Below are 17733 nucleotides of genomic sequence, written 5' to 3'. Positions count from 1 at the left end.
CTCATTGTTTGTTGAATGAATGAATGAGTGGCCCCTCCCTTCATTCTTCCTTCCCCCAAACCTCCAGCAAGCAGGAGAAATGATTGAGCACTAAGAGAAGGATGAGGAGCTGGACCTGGTTCTCCGTGACAAGGATGGGCAGGCTGGTTTACAAGGATGCCTGTGCAGCCATCTTTCATAGTGGAGCCCCATTGGACGTCAGTGTCGTGATCCTTTATTTTCCTTTATGCAAGAGATAAAGAGTATCTCATTAGGTGTTTAAATCAGATTAACAGCTGTTGGTACCAGACTGCTGTTCAGCTTGCATTACGTTTCTTTTAGGCTGACTCTGAGGAGCTAATTGCTTTTTATTTAGCAGTACAAAGGGCATATATAGACAGGGAAGAAAGGGCTCTGCCTAACCAGCCTGGTGAATGTTGCATTTTCACTTGGCATCTACGCCTGAAGGGGGAGAACAGCAGCTTGCACTCAGCGGGCTCCAAGGGCAGGCACGGGCCGGGGAGGGTGGGGAGTGGCCTGTGACCTCCAGAGAGTAGAATGTTGTTTCATCAGCACAGCTTCTGGGAGTGCTGATGTACAGAGGTCGTTCAGACGTCAGCAGAGCAGGGATTTGTGGACAGCAGGAGAGGCTGAGGAGCAACTCAAGCAGGAGGACACGTGGCCCCTTGCAGGGCGCAAATTGTATTCCTCGGTCAGCACTGGCGGCTGAGTTACAGCTCTGCCATTGAGTCTACATCTGACTGCACGACAGAGAGCGGACCCTGCCTCCACTTTCCCAACACGGTAAAGCCAAAGTGAGGTACGGCCTTCCCCTTCTTTCCACATTTATACTCCTGTCCTGCTCTAATGAAGACACTTTACAGATATTTCAATAAACAAAGTAGCTACCAAAGGTAAAAGACAGTGCAGCTTTTAGACTGCAACTTGAAAATTAAAGCTTTAACAAAAGCAAAAATCCTGGTAGAACCCTGTGATTAGTTATTATATTGTCTCTGAGCTTCCTAGCAGCCTTGGCAAAAAAGGTAAATATAACAGGTTATGTGTTTGTGTTTAAGTATAAAGAAAACATCAAGTTCTTTATATGTTTTTTTGAGCTAAGTGCTGAGAGATATTCCATGTATATATAAAATAGGCAATATCTTACACAACAGTTTTCTAGCACAACTCGAAATGGTTTTGATATTGTTTTTTCTTGCTTTGGCAGTTAGCAAAGTTTAAAGGAAAACATGAAAATCTATTTAAGTAAAAGGGCTTTGCCAAGACTGAACCAGTGTTGTCAAGGGTATTTCAGGCCTTTAAAAATTTGTTTAATAGCAGTTGTGTGGTGGGGGCTAAGGGAATCCTCTCTTCTAATCAATAGCTAATATTTGAGATACAACAGACTGAGAACAGAATCTTTTTTCCTGGCTGGTCCACCAGAAATCTTTGTTCTGGTTAACAGCAAAACTCAGAGGTACAAAGGGGCAGGCAGCTCCTACAAGAAGCAAAGCCTTCTCATCTCTTGCTGCCACCTTCCAAGCTGGCTCTTCTGTGTCTGGTTTCATTTCCTGTGCATCAGGAATTCACAATCTTATTTTAAACCCAGCACTGTTCTGAGACAATAGATCCCATTTTATTAGCTTCTGTGTATAGCAAACCATCCCAGAAGTTCATGGCTTGAAACTGCAACCATTCACTGCCTCACGATTCTGTAATAAGCCCAGCTTGTCTCTGCTGTATGATGTCAGTTAGGATCACGGATGTGACTGTGATCTACTGGTGGCTGAAGGATCCAAGATGGCCACACATGTGACTTCCTGGGAAGTCCAGTGGTAAGACTTCACCTTCCAATGCGGGAGGTGCAGGTTTGATCTTAGTCAGGGAGATGAGATCCCACATGCCTCAGGGCCAAAAAAGACAAAGCATAAAACAGAAGCAATATTGTAGCAAATTCAATAAAGACTTTTAAAAAAATGGTCCACGTTAAAAAAATATATATATATATCCCTGGATGGGCTTCCCTAGCAGTCCTGTGGTTAAGACTCGGTGCTTCCACTTCAGGAGGTGCAGGTTTGATCTCTGGTCAGGAAACTAAGATCCCACATGCTGCACAATATGGCAAAAAAAAAAAAAAAAAAAAAAAACCACAGATGGCCTCACTCACACCTGTAGCGCCTCAGTTCAGTTCAGTTCAGTTCAGTTCATTCGCTCAGTCGTGTCCGACTCTTTGCGACCCCATGAATCACAGCACGCCAGGCCTCCCTGTCCATCACCAACTCCCAGAGTTCACTCAAACGTCCATTGAGTTGGTGATGCCATCCAGCCATCTCATCCTCTGTCGTCCCCTTCTCCTCCTGCCCCCAATCCCTCTCAGCATCAGAGTCTTTTCCAATGAGTCAACTCTTCGCATGAGGTGGCCAAAGTACTGGAGTTTCAGCTTTAGCATCATTCCTTCCAAGGAACACCCAGGGCTGATCTCCTTCAGAATGGACTGGTTGGATCTCCTGGCAGTCCAAGGGACTCTCAAGAGTCTTCTCCAACACCACAGTTCAAAAGCATCAGTTCTTCAGCGCTCAGCTTTCTTCACAGTCCAACTCTCACATCCATACATGACCACAGGAAAAACCATAGCCTAGACTAGACTGACCTTTGTTGGCAAAGTAATGTCTCTGCTTTTCAATATGCTATCTAGGTCAGACATAACTTTTCTTCCAAGGAGTCAGCGTCTTTTAAGAGTCAGCGTCTTTTAATTTTGTGGCTGCAGTCACCATCTGCAGTGAGTTTGGAGCCCTCCCAAAGAATAAATAAATAAAGTCTGACACTGTTTCCACTGTTTCCCCATCTATTTGCCATGGAGTGATGGGACCAGATGCCATGATCTTCGTTTTCTGAATGTTGAGCTTTAAATCAACTCTTTCACTCTCCTCTTTCACTTTCATCAAGAGGCTTTTTAGTTCCTCTTCACTTTCTGCCATAAGGATGGTGTCATCTGCATATCTGAAGTTATTGATATTTCTCCCGGAGATCTTGATTCCATATTGTGCTTCTTCCAGCCCAGCGTTTCTCATGATATACTCTGCATATAAGTTAAATAAGCAGGGTGACAATATACAGCCTTGACGTGCTCCTTTTCCTATTTGGAACCAGTCTGTTGTTCCATGTCCAGTTCTAACTGTTGCTTCCTGACCTGCATACAGATTTCTCAAGAGGCAGGTTAGGTGTTCTGGTATTTCCATCTCTTGAAGAATTTCCCACAGTTTATTGTGATCCACACAGTCAAAGGCTTTGGCATAGTCAATAAAGCAGAAATTGATGTTTTTCTGGTATTCTCTTACTTTTTCCATGATCCAGCAGATGTTGGCAATTTGATCTCTGGTTCCTCTGCCTTTTCTAAAACCAGCTTGAACATCTGGAAGTTCACGGTTCACGCTTTGCTGAAGCCTGGCTTGGAGAATTTTGAGCATTACTTTACTAGCATGTGAGATGAGTGCAATTGTGCAGTAGTTTGAGCATTCTTTGGCATTGCCTTTCTTTGGGATTGGAATGAAAACTGACCTTTTCCAGTCCTGTGGCCACTGCTGAGTTTTCCAAATGTGCTGGCATATTGAGTACAGCACTTTCACATCATCACCTGTCAGGATTTGAAATAGCTCAATTGGAATTCCATCACCTCCACTAGCTTTGTTCGTAGTGATGCTTTCAAAGGCCCACTTGACTTCACATTCCAGGGCCTCAGTGAGATGACCTAAATGACCCGGACTCCCTGGGCTGCTCATCCTCTAGGAGGCCAGCTTCCTTACTTAGGGCAGCAAGTGAGCAAAAGCAGAAAAAGCCGCAAGGCCTCCGAAGGCCTAGGCCTGGAATTTTCACAGGGACCCTCTGGCTGCATTCTGCTGTCCCAGGGTTAGCTGAGATTCAGTGTGCAAAGCGGCCACCCAGGATGAGAATTCAGAGAGGCGGGATTCATGGCACATCAGTTCAGTTCAGTTCAATTCCTTAGTCGTGTCCAACTCTTTACGACCCCATGAACCACAGAATGCCAGGCCTCCCTGTCCATCACCAACTCCTGGAGTTCACCCAAACCCTTGTCCATTGAGTCAGTGATGCCATCCACCCATCTCATCCTCTGTCGTCCCCTTCTCCTCCTGCCCTCAATCTTTCCCAGTATCAGGGTCTTTTCCAATGAATCAGCTCTTCATATCAGGTGGCCAAAATGTTAGAGTTACAGCTTCAACATTGGTCCTTCCAATGAATATTCAGGATTGATTTCCTTTAGGATGGACTGGTTGGATCTCCTTTCAGTCCAAGGGACTCTCAAGCGTCTTCTCCAACACCACAGTTCAAAAGCATCAGTTCTTCAGTGCTCAGCTTTCTTTATAGTCCAACTCTCACATCCATACGTGACCACTGGAAAAACCATAGCCTTGACTAGGCGGATCTTTGTTGGCAAAGTAATGTCTCTGCTTTTTAATATGCTGTCTAGGTTGGTCATAGCTTTCCTTCCAAGGAGTAAGCGTCTTTTAATTTCATGGCTGCAATCACCATTTGCAGTGATTTTGGAGCCCAGAAAAATAAAGTCAGCCACTGTTTCCACTGTTTCCCCATCTATTTGCCATGAAGCGATGGGACCGGATGCCATGATCTTCATTTTCTGAATGTTGAGCTTTAGGCCAACTTTTCCGCTCTCCTCCTTCACCTTCATGGCACATCACTTGGTGGCAATGACCCACAGCCCTGTCCGAGCAACGCCACAGTAACAGTGGTCCCCACAGGCAGTGTCCTCACCCGAGAGTGGAGAGGGAGACCAGGGGTCTATCCTCCGTGGGGGCAGGGAGAGGGGTCTTTTGGTGCTAGCCCAGTCTCTTTCCAAGTTGTGTGCACTCTCCACTTAATGACCACCAACAAAAGTCCAAACATCAGGCTTTATGAGCTCTATGTAAGATCTACGAAGATCCTTTTTGGATTCATGAAGAGTGGACCTTTGAAACGATGAAACAGTATGTATTTTAAGAGGCCTCCTGGCAACCATGCTTGAAGATCTTGTAAGCGTGTAAGGGGTACACCGACCTATGCCACTGTACCAGTGACTTCCTGCCATTACTGAGACAGCCGCATCCCCAGGCCTCTCCAGTCAGTGGGAGAGCACAAGGTCATTTTCTTATTGGCTAGAGTGAGCTGCACAGCATGTTGGTGTGACCCAAAAGTCAGCTGAATTTTCTCTGGGCTGAATGAGAATGCCCGACAGCCCCCACTGAGGCTAGCCCCAGACAAGGGTCACACTGTTTGAAAGGATGAGTTGAACAACAACAAAAGCCACATGCTCATCACTTTTGCAGAAGCTGGAAAGCTGGCTGAGCTAGATAACAAAGCATTGGATAACAGAATCGAGGGGAAAAAACATTCTGACTTCAGAGAAGTGCTGTAAATCTTTGAAAAGATTGAAATAAAGGGGTGTAAATGAAAGCTCCTTGTTTTAACTCGGAGCACTGGAGTATACACACACACACACACACACACACACACACACACACAAGCATACACATGTCCATCCACTCACACCTGCATCCATCCACTCACACCTGCATCCATGAAGAGATGGGATGGAGGAGGCCTGACTCAGCAGCATCACATGAAGAGAATCTAAGTATATGTTTCTAGTAAGGTCAATTTGTATCAAAAGTAAGCAGAGTTAATGTGACCTTAAGCTATTATGATATTAATGGGTACATCAATTCTAGATTCAGGGAGGTGATTAGTTCCCTCTAGCCTATACAGCTCAGTTTGCTCCAGGAAAAAATAGGCCAATTTCTAGCTTTGTAATTTAAAAGCACTAGAGAAAAACTTACATTTTTAGGAGAAGTTCACCATGATAAAAGAACTTGAAACTTACAAGAGATGAGAAAATACAAGGAGGTATTAAAGACATTTGACCTAGGGAAATTTGCAGCAAGGACTTAAGGATGGTCTTCAGCTCTGAAAGGTTGCCACGTGGAAGAGGGACTTGATCTGCCCTCAGTGGTCCCCAAATGAGTGGAAGGTTGAGGAACTGTGGCATTTAAATAGTAAAAGAAAAAAATCTAATACCTGGAATAGATTGTATAGGGTTTTCTGACATTGCATGGGCTGGATAATCACTCATCTGGATCCACAGAGGGGATTCAAACCTTTGATGGGTAATTGGTTCAAAATGAAATTCCAAGTCCTAACTCTGAGGTCTTGGAATTCCCAGGAACTTGACCAAGGTCACAGAGCAAGGGAGTGGCTGTCTAGCACCAAAGCCTGCCTCCCTGTCGGCTTCTTTGCCTCAGATTCAGTTTTCTCATCTCCTTAGTGGTAACTCAGGCAGTGGTGCAAAAAGCAGCCCGGGGCCACATCTTACGCAGCCTTTTGTTTGGCCAGCATCATGTGGTAAAAGAATTGAAACCAATACCTGCTACTGATTCCAGCAGTAGCCACCGTGCTCTGTTGCCTTTCCTGGGCATGCGGCCACAGTGCACATCTGTGTCTCCTATTTGGCTCCCGTGGCCTTGCTGCTTGCAGACCTCGGAGCTGGGGGCAGGCCAGAACAGGAAGAAGTGGTCCTGGACCAGAGCATGTGAAGAGGGCTTTGTCAGCCAGAGATGGGTCCCTTGATTTGCAGGGACAGTCAGCTCCCCCAGCTTTCATAACTCCCACTATGATGGAAACTGAACAGGAAAGAAAGTGCTATGCACTTTTCACAAGCGTCACTCCCGTTTAATCCTCATAACAACCTTATCTGTTCCCTGGGGCTGCAGAGTACAAAGCACCCCAGACTGGGTGACAACATAAATGCATTGTCTCACTGTTCTGGAGGCTGGAAGTCCACAATCAAGGTGCTCCCTCTGAAGATGGGAGGGATCTGTCCCAGGGCTCCTCCCCAGCTTCTGGCACCCTCAAATGTTCCTTGGATGCTAGATGGCCATCTCTGCATCTCTCCACCCTGTCTTCCTTCTGTGTAGTCTGTCTCTGTGTCTAAATTTCCCCCTTTTATTAGTATAAGGACACTAATCCTATTGAATTAGGACCTAATGACCTATCTTAATTTGGTTAAATCTGTAAAGATTCTATTTCCAAATAAGGTTGTGCTCTGAAGTCTGGGGTCAGACCAAAGCCTTTGGGGAGAAACAATTCAATGCATAATTGTCTGCCCTCAAATCCTCAGCCCCTCATTCATGTCCTTCCTATGTACAAATTACATTCACTCTATCTAAACATCCCCATGGACATCAAGCAGTGGTTTAATAACAGGTCACGAGGCCAATTCCATGGCAAATAGAATTAAAATGCTATGTTGCTGGCTCCAAGTGCTGTCCTCTTTCTACCACCCTATGCTCCTGCCAGGAGCTGCACCTCCCATGTGCCAGGTGCTGTGCCAACTGCCTCCTGCCCTTTCCTCACTCCTAGTGGGCTGCCTGTCCGGCAAGACCCAAGATTGGACGCCAAGGGACACGCGGGGCTCAGCCCACCTGGGTCTGTCCCAGAGCCTGGGCATGGGCAGGCTGGGAAGATGGGAGGAGGGGCAGTTGGAAATCAGGTCCTGGGGAAGTGCTGTGGTTGAAAGTAGGTGAATGTGGCCCACTTAGGCCACTGTCTGGAGGAGGGAAGTGTCACAGTGTGTTTCCTGAGCTGCTATGGAAAACACGATGAACATGCTGCCCTGTTCTGCTGCTGCAGGGTCATATGTGGTTATGAAGATGCAGGGGAATTGGATGTTTAGCCAGGCCCAGGGACACCCAGCAACAAATCGATGCCAGCCACTTACACAGCTCTTGGTCATCCACTTCCTGGAAAGATGGAGTTCCAGGCAAGGATTGGGTCTCGAGCTATGATCTTTGCACATGGAGCTTTCTCTGGGGATTGGGGAGGGCTGATGGAGAACACTGGGGAAGAAGGAAGACCCCGAACAGATGAGAAAGAATGGGGCTTCTGAGGTCATTAGACCTGTCCTGAACTGAACTCCCACTCGTAATTTCAGGGTGTTGGACAAATTGACCAAACTTCAGAGCTGGATTTTCCCAAGGGCCTGTTGTGAAGATTAAATGCACCATGTGTGTGAAGCAGGTGATCCTCTTCATGTTGCTGGGCATAATAAATACTGTTTTCACCTCCATTTTTCCCCTCAAAGCTGAGCTGTGTTGGCCATCCTGGGGAATGCCAAGGAAGACCTGGGGAGGGGACTGGCCCCTCCTGCCTCTCTCTGGGGGTCAGCTCACCCTGGAAGGGTGAACGTCTTCATCATGCTAACAGTGCATTTTCTCCCTCACAGAGGAGCTGAAGGAGAAGCTGACAGAGTACGTGGACAAGGTGAACAGCCAGAAGCCAGGCTTCATCAAGGTCGTGCGGCACAGCAAGCAGGAAGGCCTCATCCGCTCCAGGGTCAGCGGCTGGAGGGCTGCCACTGCCCCTGTAGTGGCGCTCTTTGATGCCCACGTCGAGTTCAATGTGGGCTGGTAAGTGCCCATTGGGAGCTGAGGATGATGAGTCCCAGTGTGGTCCAGGGTCAAAGCCCACTGGGATCTCAGTCATGATGGGGGAAAGGAGTCAGCATCTGGGTGTACAGGCAGCCAGAACACTGGGCTGGCCCTTCAGAGTGGGAGAGGGTCAGGGATCAATAGGTCAAAACACAGTGTCTCAAGGGTTGGTGGCATAATGGCCGACGTGGTCCTCTAGGAGACATGATGGGGGAGAAGAGTAAATGCCTGGGGCAGAGTGAGAGTTCCAGCCCAACTAAGGACCAGGCTGCAACCCCTGGAAAAGGGGAGCTGGACCAGACATGAATTGAAGCCCAGCCCGCAGACAGGGCCAAGACCAAGGGAGCAAAGGGAGCTAAGCACCCTGGGGTCCCTCCAGATTCCAGATCAGAGGGAGCAGAAAATCTCAGATTCATTCCACTGGTAAAACTAGGTCTTAGAGCACCTTTCTTTCTCTGGCCAGGGCTGCTCAGGTGCTGGGTGGGCAAGGCTTCAGTGGCTTCAGGCAAGCAGAGACAAGGCGCCTGGCGCTGACATCCCTGCAGGCCTCAGGGCATGCCATGTGGTTCACTGGGGGTGGCTCTGCAGAGAGCCTGGGGGTGGGGGGCCCAGGTGCTGGGGATGGCCGAGTATACAGCCCTCTTAGCCACTATGCCTGGTAGCATTGGTGTCTGCTGTCTCTCTTGAACTCTGAGCACCACCCTCTGCCTCCCCAGAGTAGAGTGAGGAGGGTCCTTTGGCAAGAGGAAACAGTAGGCTTGCACACAGCATACTTTGACATAACAGGTCCGAATTAAGGCTGCAACGCAGTCATTTTTCATAGCTGAAGTCCCTGCTTGCCATTTGTGACTGTTTAAAAAGCATTTTCATTGGATTTATGGCCAGGAGAAGAGAGGGACACTTACTATTTCAAGCAGATTTGAATAAACAATTATGCAACAAATGCATTATTAATGAGAAGCTTATCATCCCTGTCTGCAAACATTCTGCTCGCCTGGTATCCACAGGGGCTCTGGGCTCTGTGGAAGCATGACCCCCCTCACCTCTCCTCGGGCGGTGGGGATGGGTGGGGTGGGGGGGCATGCCTGGAAGGACTGAAGAAGCACCGCACGATGGGTGGAGACAGGTTTGTTCTCACCTCCATGTGTCTGCCGTCCTCATCTGCTTTTTCCTCCTGGGTGACACACTGAATTTTAGCAAAATCAAAGCCCAAGTTGAAAGCTTTCCATGGAACCTCAGAACTGTTTCTTTCTTCTTTCTTGAGTCTTGGTTTCTTTTTTTTTTATCTAATGGAATAAAGGAAACCAAACAGACATTAGGATCTAAGGTACTAAAAATCTGTCCGCTCAGCCTGGTTCACGCTGAATGAGGAGGAGTCAAGCCTCGTGTAACCCAGCAGTATGGGGATGGGAGGCAGAGCAGCTCTCCCCTGCAGGAGAGAGCCAGGAGTCCCTTCCTCCTTCTGCTGGGGAAGGAACTACTGAAGGTGCCAATCTCCCTCCCCCCTCTCCTTGCCTAGGGCTGAACCCGTACTCACCCGCATTAAGGAGAACCGGAAACGGATCATCTCCCCATCCTTTGACAACATCAAATACGACAACTTCGAGATAGAAGAGTACCCGCTGGCGGCCCAGGGCTTTGACTGGGAGCTGTGGTGCCGCTACCTCAACCCCCCCAAGGCCTGGTGGAAGCTGGAGAACTCCACAGCCCCGATCAGGTAATGTATTCTTATTTTTTATTTTATTTTTTAAATTTTAATGTGTTCTTAGCTGAGGAATCTCCCTGTGTTGACTTCCAGACAAGGGCTCCCCGCCCAGCCTGACCCTCATTCACCGAACTCCAGCCCCATTATGGGGCACGATGGGGTGGTGGAGAGAAATTACAAGTGACCTTCAGTCACAGCTTACAGCCATGATCCCTTTTTAAAAAAATTTATTTAGTTTTAATTGGAGTATAATTGCTTTACAATATTGTGTTGGTTTCTGCCATATATCAACAGGAATCACCCATAGGTATACATACTGATGATCCCTTTTTAAAAAGCTGTGGCATCCAGAACCCATTCAAAGGCTCAAAGTTACTCATTTCAACACATCGCTGTGGGACACCTGCTGGGTGCCAACTACTGTGCTGTGTGCTGGGGATCTGTAGTGATCACCACTCAATTCCTGCCCTCAAAAGCCTAAAATATAGGGAAGACAGACAAAATAATTGGAATAACAAATTATTCCCCATGCTGATGGGAAGTGTGGGCATGAGGATCCTTTATAGAGAGTGTAATATCCACACTTGTTTTCACGGGAAAGTAGGAGATTGCGAGGTTGGAGCAAGGACACTCCTGTGAATTCACAGGAGCAGAGTGAGTTCATGGACACAGAGGAGGTTCAGAGGGTCTGGGAGGGAGGAGAACAGGGAGGCGGCAGCCCCAGGCAGTGAGGCTGGCGCATCCCATGGCACCTGTATGCCTGGCTGGTGTTTGAGCTTACCCTGCAGCACTCAGTCAAAAGCGGCTCCAAACTGCCATGCTAAGATCCCGAACTCTGTCTTTGCTGCTGCCTTTAGAGACACTCTATATAGGGCACCTCCAGCGATGAAGCAGGTGACTTCCACCTCGGGTTCTTTGCTTGCTCCTTGAAGCATTGAAGCATTCCTAGAGAAGGAAATGGCAACCCACTCCAGTATTCTTGCCTGTAGAATCCCATGGACAGAGGAGCTTGGTGGGCTACAGTCCACGGGTTACAAAGAGTCGGACACGACTGAGCGACTTCACTTTCACTTAGAGACACTCAACTGACTCCTCTATGTGGCCTTTTTCTTATGGGTCAGGACTCCTGGAAAAGCCAGCCATACCAGCCTTTATTTCTACCTGGTTAATCACTGACCAAGTGCCTGTATGCTCCCTGCAAAGCCCTGCCCATTAAATACACAGATGGCATCAGAAGGTGGCCTAGGGGAGAGTTCCTGGAATGAAAGAGGAGATTAGAAACTGGTGTTGCCTTGTATTACATGAAGGAGAAAGATTATGAAAAATATAATTGAAAATGGGTGATTATTATCTGGGATTGCATTTTTCCTTGCCAGAAGGAAAAAGCCATATTCATATTTAAAACAAGATGGAAGAGAACGCCACCTATCTTTCCTGCGTTGTCTCTGTCACCTATGTGTTAGGCCTGGGCCGCACTCTGTGTTATTGTTAATGAATGTTTGCTGAGAGGTCACTGTGTGCAAGGGCCTCTTACACATGTGGGCTCATCTGCTCTTTGTCATAACCTGGGGACAGCTCACTGTGACAAAGGGGAACAGCCCTGCCAAAGGCTCCAGCCAGTGAAGACAGGATCCAAACCCAGACCAGCCGGAGTCCACGCCTAACTATCATCCTCCCAGGCACACACTGTTGAGTTCAGAACTGGTGTGGCTGAATTCTACCCCCAGGTCTGTTGACTGCTACTGGTGGGAAGTAGACCATCACACAGCAAGCGTTCTTGCCGAAGTCTGCACTGGTACTAGCTGCTTCTGCTCCCCTCATCTCTAAATGTGTCAGCCTGGACTTAATCATTAAACCCGCATTCTAGGTTCTTGACACAGAGTATCATCTGAACCTCAAATATTTCATCACCTAATCTATATCAAAAACTTAACTGAAGCAAGAAGGAAGAGGGAGAAATAAATTGAAAGATCGGGACTGACATATATACGCTACTATATATAAAATAGATAATTATAAGAACCTGTGTATAGCTCAGGGAGGGCTTCCCAGGTGGCGCTAGTGGTAAAGAACCCACTTGATGAACAAGGACACCTAAGAGACGCTGGTTCAATCCCTGGGTGGGGAAGCTCCCTTGGAGGAGGGCCTGGCAATCATCTCCAGTATTCTTGCCTGGAGAGTACTGTGGACAAAGAAGCCTGTCAGGCTACAGTCTATGGGGTCACAAAAAATCAGACAGGACTGAAGTGACTGAGCATACGCATATACATAGCACAGGGAACTCCATTCAGTACCCTGTAATGACCTGAATGGTAATGGAATCTGAAAAAGAGTGGATATATAAGTGTATATAACTGACTGACTTTGCCGTATAAGAGAAACTAATGCAACATTGTGTATCAACTATACTCCAATACAAAAATTAATGGAATTAATTATATTAATGGAAGACTTTGAAAGAACATTCTTGGTTTTATACCCCATAGGAAGATGAAGATGCCTCACAGCAAGCTGTGGGTTATACACATGTATCTTGCCCACCTTGGCTCCTATTTCCTTCGAGCTCTACTTTAATGCTTTGCCCACACATGATGTAAGCTCTAAACAGAGCCCAGAGAGATCTTCTATTGAACTCTAAAGGGATGGCTTTGAGACTGGTGTTCACTACGTCCCAAAGTGACCTCTTTAAGAGGACTGACATGAGAAATTTCTTTCAAACTGAAAGCTTTCTATTCCTGGGAAATCAGTATAACATTTCCACATGGGAACTCCGAATCTTATTTCTAAGGCCTGTGTGTTTCTCTATGGCCACCAGGAAGTTTAAGGTCAACTTTGCGGGTCTACTCTAAGATCCATGAAAGAAGACTCAGGCATTCTAACTGACCTCTAATTTGGGGTGAAATTTTAGCTTTTCAGACATTTATCTCTTTTTTTATAATGTATTTTACTTTTTCTTATAAACTATTTCTAACCCTTTGAGGAATAAGGCAAGATATAAATCAATAACACTTTCAGGCTGAGTGGGTCCACTTAATACCCTAGCCAGTTAATAAGTAATAGACTGAGGATGCCTGTGCTCTTCCAAGAGAAACTATTTTAGATTCTGTTCTTGCTTTGACTTGGCCTGGCCATGAGGGGAAGGCTCCCTCCTTTGTATCCTGGAATGCCCTGCCCTGCTCAGCACTTCAGTAACATCAAGGAAAATGCTGATGTTAACTCTGCAGGGTCGATGTTTTAAAATCACTGTGCACTTAGAGAGAGGATTTTCTGGGCTTCTTCAGTGTGCAAGTGCATCTTTTAAAAATGATCTTTTGAGTTCCAATTATGTCTCAGAGGTTTTCAAGTGCTTTATATTGTTTAATTTAATCCTTGTGAGGTTATAGTTGATTCTATTTGATAGATATGGAATAGGAGGCTCAGGGAGGCTAGGGAACTTCTTTCAGAGATTCACAGCCAGAATGGGTGTGCATTCCCCTAGCAGTCACCTCTAAAGGCAGGTCAAGCACCCCCCACCAGAACTCAGCCTAGAGGAGCGATGGATTGGGTTGTATTGACTGCCCTGGACGCCTTCATGTGGAAACTGAGTCCTTTCAAATAAAAGGCTGCAATTTGAGAAGGGGATGACAGAGGATGAGATGGTTGGATGGCATCACCGACTCAATGGACATGAGTTTGAGTAAACTCCAGGAGTTGGTGATGGACAGGGAGGCCAGGCATGCTGCAGTCCATGGGATTGCAAAGAGTTGGACACGACTGAGCAAATGAACTGACTGAATTTGAAAGCAGGAGGGGCAGGGACCCCAAAGCACCAGTCTCTACCCAGGCAGTCTCCTGCATCAGCCTTCTCCAAAGAAATGGCCTGCAAAATAGCTGTTTCTCCACCTTGATGAGTTTCCAGTTTCAAAGATGAGTCCATTTGCATTTGAGTGACAGTTTTCTCATCACTGAGTAGCCTTCATTTCTCCTTTTCTTTCTCTTCCCATCCAGTTCCTCAGCCACCAGCTGATAAGATGCTGCACAGGGGCTAGAAGTGGTAGCAGTGTGCAGTGGAACAATTTAATGTTATTTGTGTAAGAGGATGCTCTCAGCAGAGAAGCAGCCCACTCGATCTCTTGCTGATTCACCTAATGTAAATCTCCTCGTGACAGTCTGTGCTGGGTGTCTGCACACAGCCGTGAGCCCTGCAATCACGCTTACTAGGAAAGGCCTTTCAGTTCCTGGCCCCACCAGCTATTGGCGCGTTGTTCCAGCCTAAGACCCCTGCTGAATTCTAACCCAGACCAGCCACCTACACCCTACCTATTGGATATCTCCCCCTGGTGACCCAGAGGCGCCTTAAGATCAGTTTTCCCAGCATGGAATCCCTCTTCCTTCTAAAACCAGCTTCTTCTCTATCCACCTGTCAATGGCCCTCACCCCATCATCACCCAAGCAGAAGGCCAGCTGGCATCCAGATTCCTCCCTCTCACCTTCAGAGTTCATCTGCCTCAAATTTCTGCTGATTTTACTTCAATATATGTCTTTAAACAATCCCTATCTCCATTCCTGGTACTCCAGCCCAGGTCTTCATCATTGCTCACCTGGATATAACAATAAGCTTCCCAACCGGATTCCTCGATTTCTACCCAATCTCCTCCAATCGATCACCCCATGGCTGGAGAGTTTCTTTTTACAAACACAGATCTGCTTATTACCACTGTCTGCTTAAAATTCTTCGTTGACATTCCTTTATCCACAGGTAAAATCCAAATGATTTACTATGCTATCCAAAGCCCCAGCTCATCTCTCTGAAGGGACCAAGGTGAAGAATGGGAAAGTTGTTGTGGGTACACAGGTAGCAACAGAGACCAGCTTCGCCAGCCAGAGATACAGACGTGCAGCCGAGACTGGCAGACTGAGCATTGCTTTTCTGGTTGGCATACAGGCAAGCACCACCAAAAATGATGCCTGGGCACAGGACAGGAGCTGTCTGCCTCTGTCCTGATGGAAAAGACTCCCTGGAGTAGCTGGTGAGGGTGGACCTGCGGGGCGCAGGGCGGCCACTCAGAGAACGAGGCTCACACCAGTTTTGGCAGCAAAGGAAGAGAGAAGGCCAGACCCTCCTGGCAGGAAGGCAGCACTGCGCTTCCTGCTCTGTTGACCCCCATGAGACGGCCCCTCTGCTAACTACCCTCCATCTCTCCATGCCCTGCAGGAGCCCTGCCCTCATCGGTTGCTTCATTGTGGACCGGCAGTACTTCCAGGAGATCGGCCTGCTGGACGAAGGCATGGAGGTCTATGGAGGCGAAAATGTCGAGCTTGGGATCAGGGTGAGCAGAGTTTCTCACCAGGAAGACTTCGCTCAGCTCCCCAGTGGGTGAATGAGTCCAGAGGGGTGCAGAAATTTGGCTCCGGGTTGACAGTGGTGGACTAATACTGAACGTCCAGTCCCTAACCTTGGTCCATGCATATGTGATCAGGGCTGCTAGGGATGGGATAGAGACACAGGTTGGGACCTATAGAGTTTTCAGGAAGAAAAGAACGTCAGAAACTGTTTTGGCTGGGGTGGGGACATGAGAGAGTTGAGCCCCCAAATCAAGGAAATAAACCTCTGTGTTGAAACCAAATGCAGGTTTCACAGGGAGTGAGCAAAAGGGAGCTCCAGGAACAGGGAGGTGAACAAGAGGGACCCTCAGAGTCGCTTCTCTTCACTGTCACCTCCCCTCGGGGTTTCTCTGTTATTCTCCATCTCCTCCACAGTGGCCCATAGAACCTTCCTAAAGACTTCCACAGAGGAATAAACTCATGGAGTATAAACAGCAAAGCACAGCCAGGCTCATGCCATGCAGGTTCCTGACCCTCCACGTGGTGGTCAGACCCTCAGGCACGCACATCCCTCACATCACTCTCCAGAGATATCCACCATCCTGCCCCAAAGTACAGGGCCCTTTGCAGCTACCAATGTGTGGTGTGAGTCCACACTAGGCACCATTTATTCTCTCATCATATGGGAACGTCTCCAAGGCACTGACCCCCTTCTCTGGGCCTATGAAAAGGTAACTCCAAAAGGAAGCCCTTGCCATGACTGAGAGACACATTCAACCCCTTGGCAGTTGACAGCAGTGTGATCAGGAATGCAAGGAAGGATCTCACCCTGTAAAGGGAAGACCACCTCTCTGTCCAGGTTGTGGTTCTCGCCTCATGAAAAAAGCGACATGTAAGCTGGGCTTGTCCCCACCATGGTCCCCACTGTCCTCTCCATGGGGATGTTTAAGCAGCCTGACACACATGCACTACAGGCTTGCCAGTCCCTGGCCACCTCTCATTCTGCTGTGTTCATGGCAGTCATCCGAGCTGTTTCCCCTCACTGCCAACCCTCCATGCAGGCCACCTAGCGTCTGCCTGGTTCCCACCAATGACTCCCCTCTTGCCCCTTTGACCTCAGTGTCTGTATCTGGCCATCTCCTGTTCCCACTCTCCAGTTTCCACTCAAAGGCTCCAGCTTAGGTAACCCTCCTTAGCCATCCCCACTACCCACTGGGTAGTCAACTGACGCTGGACAGCCCCTGCCCTTTCCTGACCGGAGACTGGGCATCTCTAATGAGCATCTCACAATTACAATGGCCTGGCAGGCTGCATGAGCCTGGCTTGTCACCCAGGCTTAATGCTAGGGCTTTTAAGTTCTGGAAGCTGGAGCAGCTTGTCTGAAGCCGAGCTTAGAGAACACTTCCAGACACCTGTATTCACTGAAACCCAAAGAAATTGCTTTGGAGGCAGTCAAGATACATGGGTTCGTTGGGGGAGCTAATGTATTCATAGAGGACAGAGCCTGCATAATCGCCCTCATTCCTCTGCTTTCCCTACACCGGTCATTTATTCACCATTTGCGTCCTCACCATCTCATTTCCGCACACTCCTGGATAAATGCTTGCCCCCAAACATAATATTTTTCACTAGAAGCTGCTGCCGGGAATTGGCTGAGCGGGCAGAACCGCCTCTAGTCACTTAGGCTTTCTGGGTAAAAATGTCCGGGAATGGAGAAAGGAATTAGATTTGTGAACTCTGCCTCCAACATACATGTGAGTCAATCACAGAGTGGTGGGAGATTTCTGGCTTTTCCTTGCCTAGACTATTAATATAAAGCTGTTCTGGAGTGTGGGCCTGGGTGAGGCTTTCAATACTTGTTTAAAATTTGGGGGTTTTGTGCTGGGGGTGTAAATTACAATACAAAATGTTGCCTGGCTTTTTTTTTTTTTTTCTGTCTGTTCCCTCCTGTTTGACAGAGGTGAAGTGCCATGGAGTTGAAGGAAAGATGGTTTTTAAAGTGGGCACCAAGCAACTTGTTGGCTGGCAGAGCTGAGGATGGAGCTAGTTAATTTGAATTAACTTGGGTTCAATCCTTGGTCATAGAACTAGGATCTCACATGCCATGTGGTTAAAAAAAAAAGTTGGGACATTGCTTTCCTCCCCTCACTTATTCAGAGGCAACTTATTCAAAGTCCTTACCCATCTGGCACACAGAAACAGAGTCGTTTGCACAAATATTCAATACCTGCTCTGGCACTTTACTTACATCAT

The 17733-nt window shown here is 47.6% G+C and overlaps 1 protein-coding gene across 2 annotated transcripts in view; it reads left to right on the top strand.

The window, feature by feature from the left end:
* The window catches only part of GALNT18 (polypeptide N-acetylgalactosaminyltransferase 18), a 357288-nt gene that overhangs the window by 239006 nt on the left and 100549 nt on the right, over positions 1-17733 (top strand). For both annotated transcript variants that reach the window (XM_005689675.3, XM_018059545.1), the window contains exons 4-6: positions 8267-8450; positions 9991-10188; positions 15371-15485. In XM_005689675.3, the coding sequence (XP_005689732.1) occupies positions 8267-8450; positions 9991-10188; positions 15371-15485 (497 nt within the window). The remainder of the gene's footprint in view (positions 1-8266; positions 8451-9990; positions 10189-15370; positions 15486-17733) is intronic.

Source organism: Capra hircus, chromosome 15, assembly GCF_001704415.2.
Source record: "Capra hircus breed San Clemente chromosome 15, ASM170441v1, whole genome shotgun sequence".
In the NCBI taxonomy this organism is placed as follows: Eukaryota; Metazoa; Chordata; class Mammalia; order Artiodactyla; family Bovidae; genus Capra; species Capra hircus.
This window is presented reverse-complemented; position numbering and strand designations above follow the sequence as displayed.